General features: G+C 50.9%; 1 protein-coding gene across 9 annotated transcripts in view; it reads left to right on the top strand.

Moving 5' to 3' along the window:
• The window catches only part of PDPK1 (3-phosphoinositide dependent protein kinase 1), an 82,404-nt gene that overhangs the window by 40,208 nt on the left and 26,447 nt on the right, over positions 1–15,749 (top strand). For all 9 annotated transcript variants that reach the window (XM_045462330.1, XM_045462329.1, XM_045462328.1 and 6 more), the window contains 4 exons: positions 2,864–2,906; positions 3,176–3,313; positions 6,378–6,522; positions 7,277–7,374. In XM_045462330.1, the coding sequence (XP_045318286.1) occupies positions 2,864–2,906; positions 3,176–3,313; positions 6,378–6,522; positions 7,277–7,374 (424 nt within the window). The remainder of the gene's footprint in view (positions 1–2,863; positions 2,907–3,175; positions 3,314–6,377; positions 6,523–7,276; positions 7,375–15,749) is intronic.

Raw genomic sequence — 15,749 nt, 5'->3', positions numbered from 1 at the left:
TAGTTCACCCATGTTCCCAGCTTCATTTAATCAATGTTAACTTTTGCTCCCCTTATAGTTTCCCTTCCCCCTTCCCTTCCCTTCCCTTCCCTTCCCTTCCCTTCCCTTCCCCCTTCCCTTCCCCCTTCCCTTCCCTTCCTCCTTCCCTCCTCCTTCCCTTCCTTCCTCCTTCCCTTCCCTTCCTCCTTCCCTTCCCTTCCCCCTTCCCTCTTCCTTCCCTTCCCCCTTCTCCCTTCCCCCTTCCCCCTTCCCCTCCCTCCCCTTCCCCCTCCCCTCCCCTTCCCTTTCCCCCTCCCCTGCCCCCTCCCCTTCCCTTCCCCCTCCCCTTCCCCTTCCCTTTCCCCTTCCCCCTCCTCTCCCCCTCCCCTCCACTTCCCCCTCCCTTCCCCCTCTCCTCCCCTTCCCTTCCCCCTCCCCTCCCCTCCCCTCCCTTCCAAAGTATGTATGTATGTATGTATTTATTTATTTTGAGAGACAAACGGGGAGAGAGAGAGAGAGAGAGAGAGAGAGAATTTTCCAAGCAGACTCTGTGTTCAGTATCATGAACTGTGAGCTCATGACCTGAGCTGAAAAGAGTGGATGCTCAACCGACTGAGCCACCCAGGCGCCCTTCTCCTTATGTTTTTAATTTAGATTTTTTTATTGGCAGTTTCTGTTTAAATTATGAAAGAATTGTGCCCTCATGATAAAAATCTTTAACTCTGAGCGTAGTTGCCGGTAGTTCTGGTACTCCCAGATCCTCTCAGAAAGAAGAAACTATTTTGAAAAGAACCTTGGGTGTTCTGCACGGTTACTTAAAATAGTCCAGTAAAAGAAGAAGCATTCTCCCCTTTGCTCAGTTTTACTTCGTGGACATTTATCTTGACTCATAAATGAAGCCTGACTTGTGAAATTCCCCTTGGTCCTTGGGTTTCCGTGGTGGGTAAAAGTGGGCACCATCCGTTCTGGGTGACACACTCCTGCTGTCGAAGAGCCCCAGCTGTACCTCTTGTCACCCCTGTGCCTTTTGAACCCCTGTGCCAGGGAGGTGCCAGAGAAGAGCGCCATGAGCTGGAGGCTCCTTCCTGTCACTGTTGCTCTCAAATTATATGTGCTGCCCTCAGGTATTCCTCATCACTCCTGAAATAGAGACCTCTTAAAATTAGATTTCCAGGGGAGGGTGGAGGACAAGGGGCAGTTCCCAGGCTGGGCAGGATCTGCTCTTGGCCGAGCCTGGCCCTGGAGAGTAGAGAGGCCTGGACTGCTGCTGCCTGGCCCCCTGGGGATGATCTTGATGTCCAGATTAGCCCTGCTGTCAGCCCGGAGGGCCGTGGGGGCATGCGTCATGCCTTGTTCTCTGGAAGAGGGACGCTTCCTGCCTTGTGCCCATAAGGAGGCCTGCATGTGAAATGTTGAATTCACGCAACAGAAGGATTTCGTAAATAGCTCCTTCAGAAAGGGTCCCGTTAATTGTCAGTACTAATAGTTTCTTCTTGCTCTTTTCTACTAGGTAGCTAGTACATGCTCCTGTGAAGACATTGAACATTTCATAAACACATAACATAAGGAGAGGGGTCTTTCCCCAGCCCCTCCCCAACACCCCCAGTGCCTGAGAACAGTCCACACAGGTACATTCCTCCAGAAAGATCTTTGAGATCTTTCCACTTGAGCACATACAATCTAACCCTGTTCTCCTTAATAACTGCAGGGCGTTTCACACAGTGCTCTCCCAGCATCCCTTCCGGTGCGTCTGCCGGAGCATACTGTAGGATGATCCCGGCCCACGGCCTCCTGAGTTTCTCCCGGGATTTGGGCAGGTTTCCCTCTGCTCTCTGGTCCTCGGGCCATGTCTCTGTGCAGGCCTCCTAGAGGCACCTGCCTCAGCTGGCCGGGGTGGGTGGAGGCTGCCTCAGCTTCCCAGCAGACAGGCCTCACTGGGCCTGTGGGAGTTGGTGCCCAGGTTGTGCTCAGAGGCTGCTTGTGTAGAACTATCTTTTCCACGTTATGCTGTGCCCTCTTGGTTCTCTGCCCTGAAGTGGTGGTTGAGTACAAGACTTCGGTGTGCTACTGAGAGAACCCAGCCTGGGGTGTGCCTGTACCCTTCCAGGAGACGCTCCCTGTGGGCCCCTCGTGGTGTAGCTTCCTGTGCCCTTGATGGTAGGATAGTGTTTACAGTACCTGAGAGGGGCATCAAGAGAAACGTATGACAACTGTTACTTGAAAAAGCCCAAATTCAGGGCAGAATGAGCAATGGACATATACTGAGAATATATTCTTTAAATTATTTAAAAAACTTTTTTTTACATTCATTTTTGAGCGACAGAGAGAGAGTGCGAATGGGGGAGGGGCAGAGACAGAGAGGGAGACACAGAATCCGAAGCAGGCTCCAGGCTCTGAACTGTCAGCACAGAGCCCAACGCAGGGCTTGAACCCATGAACCACGAGATCCTGACCTTAGCCAAAGTCGGATGCTTAACTGACTGAGCTATGCAGGTGCCCCTCTTAAAATTATTTTTTAAGGGAATTCCCAGGACTCACTTCTAGAGGTATTATTTGCTGCTGCTTTCTACTATTTGTGAGGGTTACATTAGTCTAAGATGTTCCTGAATGCGTACTTCATGGCACTAGGGGAACTTAGCAGCTGATCAAGAACCTTCTGAAAGCAGTTGATTGATATATATGCGTTTGCTGTTTATTAGAACATATTCACCTTGTTGTTAACATCCATTGTATTTGTTAGCACAGGACCAGATATGTTTTAATGTAATTTCATGGTGGGGGCATGTTAGCCCATTCTGTCGGCTGCAGGGTGACTTGTGAGACTCACTGCCCTGGTTCATCGAGTGATTTTTCTCTCCTCTTTCCCTTTTTCTTCCGAAACCAGGTTGTCCTGGCCCGAGAACTGGCAACCTCAAGGGAATACGCTAGTAAGTACTAAGTCCAGTGGGCAGCGCATCTGGGACGCGGGGCGGGGTGCCTGCAGGCACATGGCCACCTGGCTGCCCAGTGCCTGGAGGTTCTGTGCTCATTTCAGGGTCAGGCACTTGTGGTCTTAGAGACCACGGAGCCGGTGGGTATGTTCTGTGAAAAACTGTAATTTGTTCCAGTTACCTTTATGAGTTTTGTTTCTAGTGTGGTGTTTGGTTTTGTTTTCACCGCTATCAATTGTAATAACTTGCTTCTCTCTTACTTTAAGTTAAAATTCTAGAGAAACGTCACATTATCAAAGAGAACAAGGTCCCGTATGTAACCAGAGAGAGAGATGTGATGTCACGCCTGGATCACCCGTTCTTTGTTAAACTTTACTTCACATTTCAGGATGATGAAAAGCTGTGTATCCTTTGAACAGTCGCACCTGAAATCGCACCAGTGACCCCGTGCTATTTTGGAGTCATGACCCCAGTGTGTATTTTCACAAGTCGTCCCTCCCTGGACAGGACAAGCAAGGGTGGCATATTCTAAGTACAAATGAATTCACATCACTTTGCTGTGGGAGCCCCTGGGATTGCTGACGTTCACTGAAGTGGAATGTACTTCAAGGGAGATCAGCACAAACTTTTTTGAGGTTTTTTTGTTGATAAGCTTTGTATCTAAAGGATTGTTACTGTTTTAACCCTGTGGTTGCTAGATATTTATTCAAGGGCATTCCCTTATTCCTTGGAATTCCATCAAGTCTCTTCTCAAGGCAGGGAAGTGAAAGAGAGGAAGAAGGATCTCGGACATCCAGGGCCCCTCACTGCTCTCTTTGGCCCAGGGCTGTGGGGTTTGTTTGGAATGCACATCTTTACCAGGCTTAACCCCCAAGTGCGAAGTCCAGGGAGTAACCGCAGGGACCCAAACTCTTTCCCCTCCCCAGGCCCTCTCCTCTCCCCCTCCCCATGGACCCTCCCCAGTCTGCTGTGGCCTGTGGATGGCTGTGATCCCCCAGTGCCTCTGGCTCTCAGGCAGGGCTGTCACACCCTGCTGATTGTTTCCTCTCAGGGCCTTTCCTGCTCCCTGACTTCTCTAACCCCTGGGGCAATGTTTTTCTTTCCCCCTTCTTTTACCTCTGCTTAGGGAGCAGGGAGGTAGGGCACCATGGTGGGGGGTGGGGGCACGACTGTGTTGTCTAGCTTGTCCCAGGGTCTGCCCATCATGGGGCCTGGCTGGCCAGTTTCTCCTCACTCCACGGACTTTTCCTGTAGTTTTTCCCAACCAGGACTTCCTCGGCCCCTATGTGTCCCAGTGATTCTTGTCCTCAGTCCCAGCAGATGCTCTTGGCTTCTGTTCCACTGAGAGAAGGAAGCTGTCAAATGTAGTTGCTTCAGGACTTGTTCGGGCTTCAACCTCAGTCTTGACATTAGCTCTTTCCCTCCTGCCCTCCGGTCTCCTCAGCTGCCTGGCGCTAAAGCTGGTCCATGTGAGGGCTTGGCTGTTCCGTTCCCCCCCACACACACCCTCTGCCCCGGGCTTTCCCCTTTCTTCTTTCTACACAGACTCTTCTGGGTTGAAGCTTTGCTCTATCTCTGTCTCCCTTCGACACCATTTTCTGGCTCCTTCAACTGTCAGCTGAACTTGTCCTTTTGTTGAGAAGTTCTTGTTGAGTGCCAGGTGATGGGGGTATGCCAGTCAAGAAGGGAAGCGCTCGTGGAGCTTGCATTCTGTGCAGGAGTTAGCACGCACTGATGATGGGCGCCCATGTGGTATGTGTTGAGGGAACAAAGGTAGTAAGGGCCCGGTGAGAGGGCGCCGGAAGGTGCTGCTTTTGTAGCCTGCTGGTCTGAGGGGGACCCATGGACTTTGGCCCGAGTCCTGGGCGGAGCAAGGGCAGGAGCGTGTCTGTGCAGGTGGGGTGAAAAGGCTGGGCAGGGGCAGCTCCTCCTCCCTCAGAGGCCTGGCGAGAATCACAGATTTTCTTCCAAGTGTGCTGGGAGCCTGGAGAGGCTAGAGCAGAGCAGCCGTTTGCCGTGACCGTGGCTGGCGCTGCCCTGTGAAGGTTTTTGCAGGTGAGCCGGGCGAGGGGCAGTGCGGTCAGGGTGGCTTCCGGGCGTGAGGCCTCAGAGTCGGGGTGCGCAGGGTTGCTGTAGGTGAGCTGGAAGAGTCTGAGGGAGAGGCTCGGCTGGGAGTGTGCGTGGCGTTGGCATTCGACGCATCTGTAGGTACCGGCCGCTGCTGGGCGGCTGCCAGCAGAGCTCCGCGAAGAGTCAGGGCAGCTCACAAACTGAGGGTCGGGGGGGGGGGGGGGTGGGAGGGGTGTCGGCAGGCTGGTCGGCCCCCCACAGCGTGCTCAGCAGGGGAGAGTTCCGAGGCCTGAGCCCAAGTCACCCCCACACAGAAAGTGGCACATGGGGTGTTGCCAGTGAGCAGAGAGGCGGACCCCCCGGGGCCCCAGGGTTTCTGGGGTAGGGGTGCTTGGCAGCCAGACCAGATGCTGCCGACTGGTCCAGTACCTGGGGCTCGGGCCCGACGTGTGGTTTGGCTCTTGTGCAGGTTGTTCTGGGGGTGAGGAGGGGGTTTCAAGAGAGAGAGGTGAGGCTGTCCAGGCAGGACACACATGCACACTGGGCTCTTCCCAGTGGTTCCGTCTTCAGGGGAGCAGTGACCCGGTCTAGTACCAACGGGCTGCTGCGGTGGGGAGAGGGCTTTCTGTTGGTTCGTTTAGGGGCGTCACCCCTGTCCCCAGCCCTCTGAAAGTGGCATTTCTTTATGAAACACGTTGCTTTATATGTGGAAAGGAGCTTGCATTTGAGAAACCGTTACATGAGTTGACTCTTAGCACACCGTGGAAAGCAGTGGGTGCCCAGTAAGTGTGTGCCTGTCGTGATGCAGGTTTGGAGGCTCTGTTATGACAGAGGGCCCTTTCCCCTGGCTTTATGCAAAGAGGCATTTGTGCCACGGGCTCTGCCGTCTCTGGTGGCTTCCCTTCACTGAGCCCTTGGGTGTTTTGTGGAGATGGTGGGGTCCAGAAGTGGCAGTCGGAATGAGGGATGGGTGTCTTTGTGTTCTTGGTGAGAAACCCATGCTGGGGCCTGTTCGTGGAGCTGGGGCCAGGGATTCCTGTCACACCCAGCAGCTGTGTGTATGATCATGCCATGGTCCGACTTGAAGAGGGACAGCTGTCTTAGGACACAGGTACCTTCAGTTTTCATTAATGAAAAATATTCTAGGGCGCCTGGGTGGTTTGGTTGGTAAAGCATCTGACTCTTGATTTCGGCTCAGGTTGCAATCTCGCAGTCATGAGATTGAGCCCTGAGTCAGGCTCCACGCAGAATGTGGAGCCTGCTTGGGATTCTGTCTCTCTCTCTCTGCCCCTCCCCCGTCCCCAAGTAAATAAATGAAACTTAAGAAATTCCTATTGGGCTGTAAGGTTAGTTTAAAAGAATGACTTTTGCACTCTTCCTTAACTACGTGATATTTAGACTTTGGTCTTAGTTATGCCAAAAATGGAGAACTACTTAAATACATTCGCAAAATTGGCTCATTCGATGAGACGTGCACCCGGTTTTACACGGCCGAGATGGTGTCGGCTCTGGAGTACTTGCATGGCAAGGGCATCATTCACAGGTACCATGCCAGGGGCCTGTGGGCTTTGCTTCCCAGGCCCCAGGGTCAGCTCTGCTTTATTTTCTGGAGTGGTGGGAGGCCTCCTTGTGAGATCTAAGAAGTTGATGAGACTTCCCAGGTGATGTTGGTCAGATGTCTTTGCTGGGTGGGTGGGTGGCTTTCCCAGCCATCCTGACTGGGTGCTTTTATTTCCTGCCTAATAGCTTTTGTGTGTACTTATTTCTGATCTTATTTTCCATGACTTTCTGACATTGTCAAATTAAAAGCGTTCATACGAGCTCTTTTTGTTGTGGTTACTGATCGTTTTTCTATTGTGGTAAAAGACATATAACAGAATTTATCATTTTAACTCTTTTTTCTGGTTTCATTGAGAAATAACGAACAACATTCGTCACTGTGTAAATCAAAGGTGTACAACAGGATGGTTGACTAAAATATATTGTCAAATGATGACCACAGTAGGTTTCAAAGATCTTCCTTTTATGGGCTAAAAATGATGGGTTACACTTTAATAAAAAGTTTATTGAAAATGATAGATGTACTTTTGAAGTGATGTAATATGAAGGTACTCATTAAGTGCAGTTAATATTTGTTCATTGTGAACTTTTTAAAAAGACTCGCATTCTTGGTTGTCGGTCCATAAAGGTTATAGGCGTTAATCAGTCCATTTTGTTTTCAGTGAAAAATTGTAAAGTGTGTAATAGCATAACTGTTTAAATATTTCACCTCAAATGTAAAAAATCTGCTTTCACAGGGACCTGAAACCAGAAAACATTTTGTTAAATGAAGACATGCACATCCAGATCACAGATTTTGGAACAGCGAAAGTCTTATCCCCGGAGAGTAAACAAGGTGTGTGAGTGCTCTGTTTCCAGCAGGTCCTGGCTCAGTGCTTGAGATCAAAAACAACTTCTTAGAAATGTGTTGTGTTGTACTGTCTTCATTGTTAGTGACATGTTTGTAACACCTGTGCTGTTGTAAGATAGTTGCTGAAGCTTTCACATGCTTCGGAAGGCCCTGCCTCACGTGGTGGCTCTCACTGGCGGTCTGGGTGGTTTTGTCTGGTCTGGACTGTGGGGGGAGGCGACTAGGTTTCTAGGCCTGTGGTTGGTCTGCCTGGCCTTGAGTAGGGGGTTCTGGGTTGCCAGCCCACTCTGCATGTTGTCGTCCCAGGTCTTTGTGAGCACCTGCAAGTGTCCACTGGGGCTCACCGCTCCGAGTCCTAGAAGATGCCATGGTGCTTTGTTCCTGGTCTTCTGAGCAGGGGTGTGGAGTTGGTGGGATCAGCTCCTGGCTCTTCCCGTGGCACTGTGGCTTGTAACTGTGAGAGCACGGTCTCCGTCCCAGTGCCCGCCATCTGCCTGTCTTCCCATCTCCTCTGTGTAGCTGCCAGTGGTGGCCCAGGTACCCCGATGATGGTGAGGTTCTACGAACTCAAAGAACGAGTAGGGGCTGATTTTTAAGCTGCTAGTCAAGTGCACATGTACAATTGCAAGCCGTCCCAGTCACTGTTTGTTTAGGGTGATTCCCGGTGCCGGGTTATGTATTGTGACCACTCCATCACCTGAAGACGAGTTGCTGACAGTACAGTGGGCCTTGAGTGTCTTAGCTAGCCAGTGGGGACCTTGAAATTAATCAGGGACCTTGCAAATGAACCTTGAGTCAGGACAAGTGTAACTGACAGAGCCACCCTGGCCCGAGAGGCTAGGGCAGTGTGCTCAGCTCTGCCAGGCCCTGTGGGGACCCGTGAGAGGGCCGTGATGGACGGGCTGGGGAGCGGCCAGAGCAGGTGCGACTTCTGGGGTCGTTGGCGGAAGGGAGATTCAGATGGAAACCTCCGCTTTGCTGCAGCGGCCCTCCTGTGGAGGAGGGGAGCCGCGAGCTCCATGCCGCAGCGCGAGCAGCTCGGCTTCCGAGGAGCCCTGCAGCTCAGCCAGGCAGGTCTGCTCCGCCTCAGGTCGGACTGAGGCCTGCTTGGCGACCACACGTAGGGCAGCTGCTGGGCTGATGTCTGGGGTCCCCTCCTCCTGGCTGCGCCTGCCTGGGCCTCGGTAGGTTCTGTTCCACAGGGTGCCTTCTGTTTCCTTTCCTGGTGTTTTTGCAGCGCCATGTTTTCAAACTCAGTGTTGGGAAGATGTTTGTGCAGACTCTCATTGAATCGCCAAGACTGCATCTCGGATTTGGGACCTTCTTCGAGAATCTTAAAGCACCACCCTTTTGGGGCTGAAACAGAACTCGCAATCAAGGAAGATACTCTTGTTTCTTGACAAATTGTAGTCCTGGTGCCACTCACCTTCTTTTTGCTGCTCCCTGTCCCTCCTTCCCACCTTGGAGAGGTTCTCTGGGCACTTGTGAGATGCCCCAAAACCTTGATCCACCTGACTCATTGCTGTTGCACAGGAACATTGTGTCGGCCGGCGGTCGTGTTTTGTGGACGTGGTATAACCCATGACTGTAGGTGTGGCCCATGACACACACGAGCCAAGCAGGAACTGCCATGGCCCCAAACGTCCTTGTCCCGTCATGTGTCACTTCCCATGAGACAAGTCACCGTCCGCCATGGGGCTCCCCCTGTCAGCCTTGGGAGCCAGCCACCTCGGGGTCTGTGCTGTCTGTTTTTCCTCTGTGTCCATTTGCCTCACAACCTGATATTTGGCGCAATCTAGTCCTGGTACCTTATAGCCATTTTAAAAAATGGGATGAATTTAAGTGCATTGGAGAAATAAGCCTGCATTTCTTCTTTCTGGGAGTAGAAGTGTAGACGTCCTTACATTGTAAACCGGGGACAGTTGCTTGTATGTATAGATGAGTTGGCTTTTTCCCACCCTTCTAGAGGAAGAGGGAAAACATGTAACTATGTGAATGATTGGTTTTAGTGACTTGCTCTCGCTTTCTGTTTCAAGTAGTTCAGGCTCTTAGAATTTATTCTTGCATTAGCTTTTTTTTTTTAAACCTTTGTGCAGAGATGATTTCCATAAAACATCTTAGGCTTCCAGAGAGCAAGCGTTGGTGGAGACACGGCCCAGGTTCCTTAACTGTCCTGTGAGCATGTTCTACCCTCCTAGAAGAGGCAGGTTGTCTCTTCACAGACCTCTGTCCCAGTGGGTTGTCCCTCTGTCTCTCCCTTATTGCTTCCTGTGGCATCCTAGTGGCCTTGTGACTGTAAGGAGCAGGATAGGAAACAGCAGGGCAGCTGTTGAGGGTATGTGGGATTGATGAGGACTTTATGGCACAGAGGACTTGTGACTTCTAACCAAGCTCCCACAGACATGTCTGGGCAGAGGCAACTTAATCATGCAGAGCAAGCCCCTTGTCTGTGGCTGTGTCACTGGCTTTTGCTGTCCTTGGTAGAGACTTGGGGAGCTTGGGATGCCATAGAGGTTTGGACTTGGGGTTTATGTCTAGAAACTCATGTCGTGAGCTGTGTAGGCCTTTCTGGTATGCGGCCAGGTATGGAGGTTCCACTCGCCAAACGGGGGGAGGTCTGGCAGGTGTGCAGTGGGAGATGACCAGAGACGGGTTGGAGGGGGAGGCTACAGAGCCAAAGTCACTTCTGTCACTCACTCCAGCTGTACTTTCTGTGGAGGGCCATCATCCAGACCCTCAGAGCGGCATCAAATCCCCCCCACCCGGTGTGCTGTGGACTCTCTAGAACCTGCCCCAGCATTTCTGCCTCGCCCCCACTGTAGTGTGGGCAGGACAGCCCCACCCACCACAAAAGAAGAGTTCACATGATAGAGGGGAAAGTCAAGTCCCTATACTTATACCAGCACATATATCTCTTAACATCAAGGAACGGTTTACTCTGGTTTTCTCAACATTGGTATTTGTTTAGTCATAGTTATGATAACATGGAGTTTTTGATTTGTTTTGTTTTACTTAAATTTTTTAAATGTTTATTTTTGAGAGAGCGAGTGCAGCACAAGCGAGCACAAGCAGGGGAGGGGCAGAGAGAGAAGGAGACACAGAATCTGAAGCAGGCTCCGGGCTCTGAGCTGTCAGGATAGAGCCCAGTGTGGGGCTTGAACCCACGAAGTGTGAGATCGTGACCTAAGACGAAGTCGGACGCTTCACCGACTGAGCCACCCAAGCACCCCCCAAAACATGATTTACCCCTACCTCACACCATAATACACAAAAGTTAGCTCTGAAGTGAACTTGAATGTAGAATCTAGAAGCTGAGACTCTGAGAGGAGGCATAGCGTAAATCTCCATGACCATGAGTTAGGCAGGGAGCGCTTTCTTAGATATGGTATCCGGAGCACGGGCAGCACAAGGAACATAGACTGAATCCAGTTGGGAAACTTGTGCCATGATGTCATTCAGAAAGCGAAGCAGGAAAAAACATTTTCAAAACATGTATGTGGTAAGGGACTTAGCCCAGAGTGCCTGAAGAACTCATAAGACAAGAAGTAAAATGAAACTGGGCCCCTGGGTGGCTCAGTTGTTTGAGCGTCTGACTCTTGGTTTCAGCTCAGGTTGTAGTCTCATGGTTTCAGGAGTTTGACCCCCGTGTTGGGCCCCACACTGACAGAGTGGAGCCTGCTTGGGATTCTCTCTCAGCCCCTCCCCTGCTCGTGCTCTCCTCTCAAAATAAATAAATAAACTTTAAAAGAGAAAAAGAAAATACATTAAAAATGTAGAAGCAGGCAAAGGGTCTGAATAGACATTTCTCCAAAGAAGACAAAGCAAATGGCCAATAAACACATGAAAAGGTGCTCAGTGTCATTAGGGAAATGCAAATGAAAACCACACTGAATACCACTTCACATCTTCTAGGATGGCTGTGATCAAAAGGAGAGACAATGAGGCACCTGGGTGGCTCAGGTCTTGATCTCACGGTTCAGTTTGGTCCGGTTTGTGAGTTCGAGTGAGCCCATCGCCCATCAGGCTCCTTTCTGCCAGCGTAGAGCCACTTTGGATCCCTTCCCCCCTCCACCCCCCTCGCTCATGCGCACACATGCTGGCGCTCTCTCTCAAGGGTAAGCATTAAAAGAAAAAAAGAAATAGGACAGACGCTGATATCAGGCGTTAGCCAGGGTGTGGAGGAATGGAAACCCTGTGCTGTGCAGGTGGGAATGTCAAATGGTACGGTCACTTTGAAAAAAGGCTGGCAGTTCCTCAGAACGTTAAGCGTCGTCCCTTGTAAGTGAGCAGTTCTTCTCGCAGATGTATCTGAGCGCTGTGGAGACGTATCCACAGAAGCACTGTACAGGAGTGCTCATAGCAGCTTTATTTACGATAGCCAGACAGTGGAGACAAGTCAGGTGCCCGGCGCGCACATGGGTAAACAGTATTCGTCTTAAAGAGGAGTGGAGTTCTGGTCCACACTAGCATCGATGGAGTAGGACTTGTCGTGCTGAGTGAACGCCAGCTGGGGTCAGGGTGGGGTCGGCGTGGGGGGTGTCTTTCCATTTAAGTCTTGTAATTTCTTTCCAAAGTCTGTCTTAGTTTTTGGTGTACAAGCTTTCCTCTTTTTTTTAGTAAATTTATTCCTAAGTATATTATTTTGGAGTCTATCGTAAGTGGAATTGTTTTCTGAATTTTACTTTCACATTGTTCGTTGCACACGTGTAGAAATACATTTGCTTTTGTGCTCTCACCTTGCGTCCTGCAGCCTGGCTGGATCTGTTAGTTGTAACTGTTTTGTAGTGAATTCTCAGAACTTTCTACATAGAAGATCAGGCCGTCTGTGATTCGAGATGCTTTTTACTTTTTCCTTTCCACTCCGGATGCCTTTTATCTCTTGTTGCCTGACGGGCCTGGCAGAACTTCCAGGACGATGTCGAACGGAATTGACCATCCTTGTCTTGTTCCTGATCTTCCAGGAGAAGCTTCAGTCTTTGACCGTTGAGGCTGATGATAGACGCCTCGACCTGGTTCAGGAGGTTCCTTTCTCTTCTTACTTTGTGATGTATTTTTGTCACGAAGGAGTGTTGAATTTTTATTAGATGTTTTTTCTGAATCTACTGAGATATCATGTGGATTTTGTTCTTAATTCTAATGATATGTAATATATTGTTTTTTTTTTTTTTTTTAGTGTTTTTATTTATTTTTGAGAGAGAGACAGAGACAGAGTGTGAGTGGGAGAAGACAGAGAGAGAGGGAGACACAGAATCTGAAACAGGCTCCAGGCTCTGAGCTGTCAGCACAGAGCCCGATGCAGGGCTCGAACTTGTGAACTGCGAGATCGTGACCTGAGCCGAGGTCAGACGCTCAACTGACTGAGCCCCCCAGGCGCCCCTGAGTGAATTTTGTATGTTGATCCACCCTTGCATTCCTGGGATAAATGGCACTCGGTCGTGGCGCGTACTCCTGTTGATGTGTTGCTGTATTCAGTTTGCTCATCTTTTGTCCAAGAGGGAAGCCTCTTTTGGGGAGTGTGTGTGCTTGCTTCGCTTGGGGGCTTATGAGTAAGACACTGTAGTTCTTTACTCTCAGCTTTGCAGAGAGGGTGGGTGTCCTCTGACCTCAGGAACACTCCCTGAGGCTTGTCCTTCCTCACGGGCACTTCCGAGTCCGAGGTGGTGGCCAGAGTGTTTCACGGCCTGGGATGCTGGTCACTTTGCTTGAATCACTTTCAGGGTGGAGACAGCAGCACAGCCCAAGACCTCTTCTTTACCCTGACCCTGTGGCCCACTTTTAGTGGGTTAGTGGTGTGGAATAGGCAGCATTCTGACTAACGGTGGGTTTCTGGGCCTGCTTTTCCAATAGGTGGAGCAGTTTGGCCTTCGGTTAATCTCTGAGCCTCTGGGGGAGGTAACCAGATTCTCTCTGCGCTTCTCATGCTCTCTTGGGGGCTCTTACCCTCGTGTCACACACGGAAGTCGGCTCTCGTGAAGCTGGGGAGGAGAAAGTGGCTGATTTTCACCAACCTTTCAGTGAAATTGAATGTTTCCTTTAATTACGAAGATGGGCAACAGGTTGTCACAGAGTCTTGCTCTGTTGTGTGTGTTCCTCGCTGCTTCCGAGTTCCTGCGTTGTTAGACCTGATGGGCCTCATGACCTACCGCGCTGATACAGAGAGCCTGGCATCATTGTGGCACGCTTTCACTACCCCAGTATTTTGACACTTTGGTCATTTATAGTCCTATTTTATTGTATGCCTTTCGAACATTTTTCTGAGGGCAGTCCTGTTCTTTTCCGTATGCCAGAGGCCTCCTTCATCTCAGGACTAGAGGAGAGCTCCTTTCCAAGGGGGTGATTTCACACCTCCCCAGGGACTTGGAGTCCCGCCTTCAAGAAGATGGGCACAGGCTCCTGGTAACAGGGAGCAGCAGGTGTCACGGGAGACCAGCAGACCCAGGCCCAGAGACTGTAAAACAGCAACACAGTCCTAATTACATCATGAGTCACTGTTTGAAGCCTCGCCATGGGCGGGGGTGGGGATGGTGTAGACCCTTTTAGACTTTATTTTGGGCATCATGTAGCTATTTAGAGGCACAAACGTCTCTAAACGTTCGGGGCTGGAACTCACCGTTAAGGTCATGACCTGAGCCAAAATCAAGAGCGGGATGGACGCTTAAACGACTGAGCCACGCAGGTGCCCCACTATGTACTGTTTTGATAGCTGGATTTAATTTACTTAATTATGCATCACAGATATCTTTCCATACAAAAATACATTTCCAGAACTTTTCAATAGCAGCATTAACAAAAGACAAATGACAGAAGCCGCACATGACTCCTATGCAGGATGGGAGCACACGAGAGGCAGTGAAGTACCAGGCAGGGTTCCCAGGGCCATTGGGTTGCGTGTGGTCCTGCCGTCACTGCCGGATCCGTCCTGAGGCTCGGGTGCCAGGAGTGGAACTGCTGGGTCAGAGCGCAAGCCTGTGCTCTCTGGATTTTGACGCTTATTGGAAAACTGCTCCCCTGAAAATTACACCATTCCGTATCGCCACCGGTAGCACGGTGAGTGTGTGTCTCCTCAAATCCTTGCCAACACTGTGTATTTCCTTTTGTGCCTTTGCTGATCTGATAGGCTTTTGTGTGTTCGTTTGCGTTTCTTTGATTCATTGCATCATTGAATGGATTCATTTGGTTTTGGTTCTCAGTTTCTTTTTTTTCCTCATATGAATCACCTCATTGTTCTTGGCAGTATCTCTTGGGGTCCTGGCAGGATGCAAATGTGGCTGCAGAGTCTCTACAGGAAAACAACTTAATGAGGGGACCAGTTACAGAGAGCAGGGCCGAGGAAGCAACAGGGCTGGGTCTCCTCGATGGGACCGTGAGCCCCTCTGCTCCCCAGGTGGAGGTGGGGCAGGTGGGGGGGGGTCCAGGGCCCAGGGAAACCACTCTGGTGGGATAAGGGTGAGGCAGGAGGACCAGCTTCAGGGAGGCTCTCACACTCTCCTCGCCTCCCTCTGGGGCTCCTGCTGGCTCCAGGGCTTCAGTACTCAGGAGGACGGGGGCCATATATGAGGATAAATGGGGAAGAGCCAGCACGTTGGCTTTGTCTGTCTTCCTCCTGGGCGTCTGCCCTTGGAGACCTGTGGACCAACAGTCAGGAAGTCCCCCATGGCAAGCGCCTCCAGCTCTGAGGCAGCCCCAGGGATGGTGAGCAGGATGTGATGGCCACCATGACCAATGGGCCTCTCAGTCCAGATGACCGTATGCTGCATTGGTGTGGCCAGGGGCCCTGGTTTCTTTTTGCATTTTAATTCGGGTATTGTGTTGCTTATAGCCATATACTGTCAAGAATTTTGTAGACACGCCAAACATAGGTCTGTTGTGTTTTGTCCCAGTTGGCTGTAACCCCCAATCACTTCTGTGTCAGGACCAGGCTGAGGTGCCCAGTACAGAGCCTCGTGGTCAGTGCAGAAGAAGAAGGTTGCTTCCCCTGGACCGAACACAGAGCAGAGTAGGCAATTTTGAGAAAGAAAGACGAAGGCACTTTCAGCTGATCTTCCTTCCCCAGCTCCCCTTCCTCCAGAATGTTCCAGAACCTAGCTGGCTGCTCCTGCTCTATCTTGGTCTGTGTTTTTGGAGGATAGGAGGGTGCGGTCCCAGTGAGGCTGTACAGAGGGCACTCAAGATCTGGGCTCTTTGGGGGCTGGAGGATGCCTGCTTTTTGGTTCTCTGTGGGTGCTTAGCTGCACCCCTGGCATCTGGCCATTAGGTGACAGTAGCCCCCCCTTCCCTCTCCCCTGTGGTGTCTGCCAGAAATGTCTCCAGACATCCCTTGGGGGCCCACATGTCCCCATGTGACAACCCCGAGTAGAGCA

This window comes from Leopardus geoffroyi, chromosome E3 (assembly GCF_018350155.1).
Source record: "Leopardus geoffroyi isolate Oge1 chromosome E3, O.geoffroyi_Oge1_pat1.0, whole genome shotgun sequence".
Taxonomy (NCBI): Eukaryota; Metazoa; Chordata; class Mammalia; order Carnivora; family Felidae; genus Leopardus; species Leopardus geoffroyi.
The sequence above is the reverse complement of the archived record's forward strand: the minus strand, read 5'-3'. Positions and strand labels throughout refer to the sequence as shown.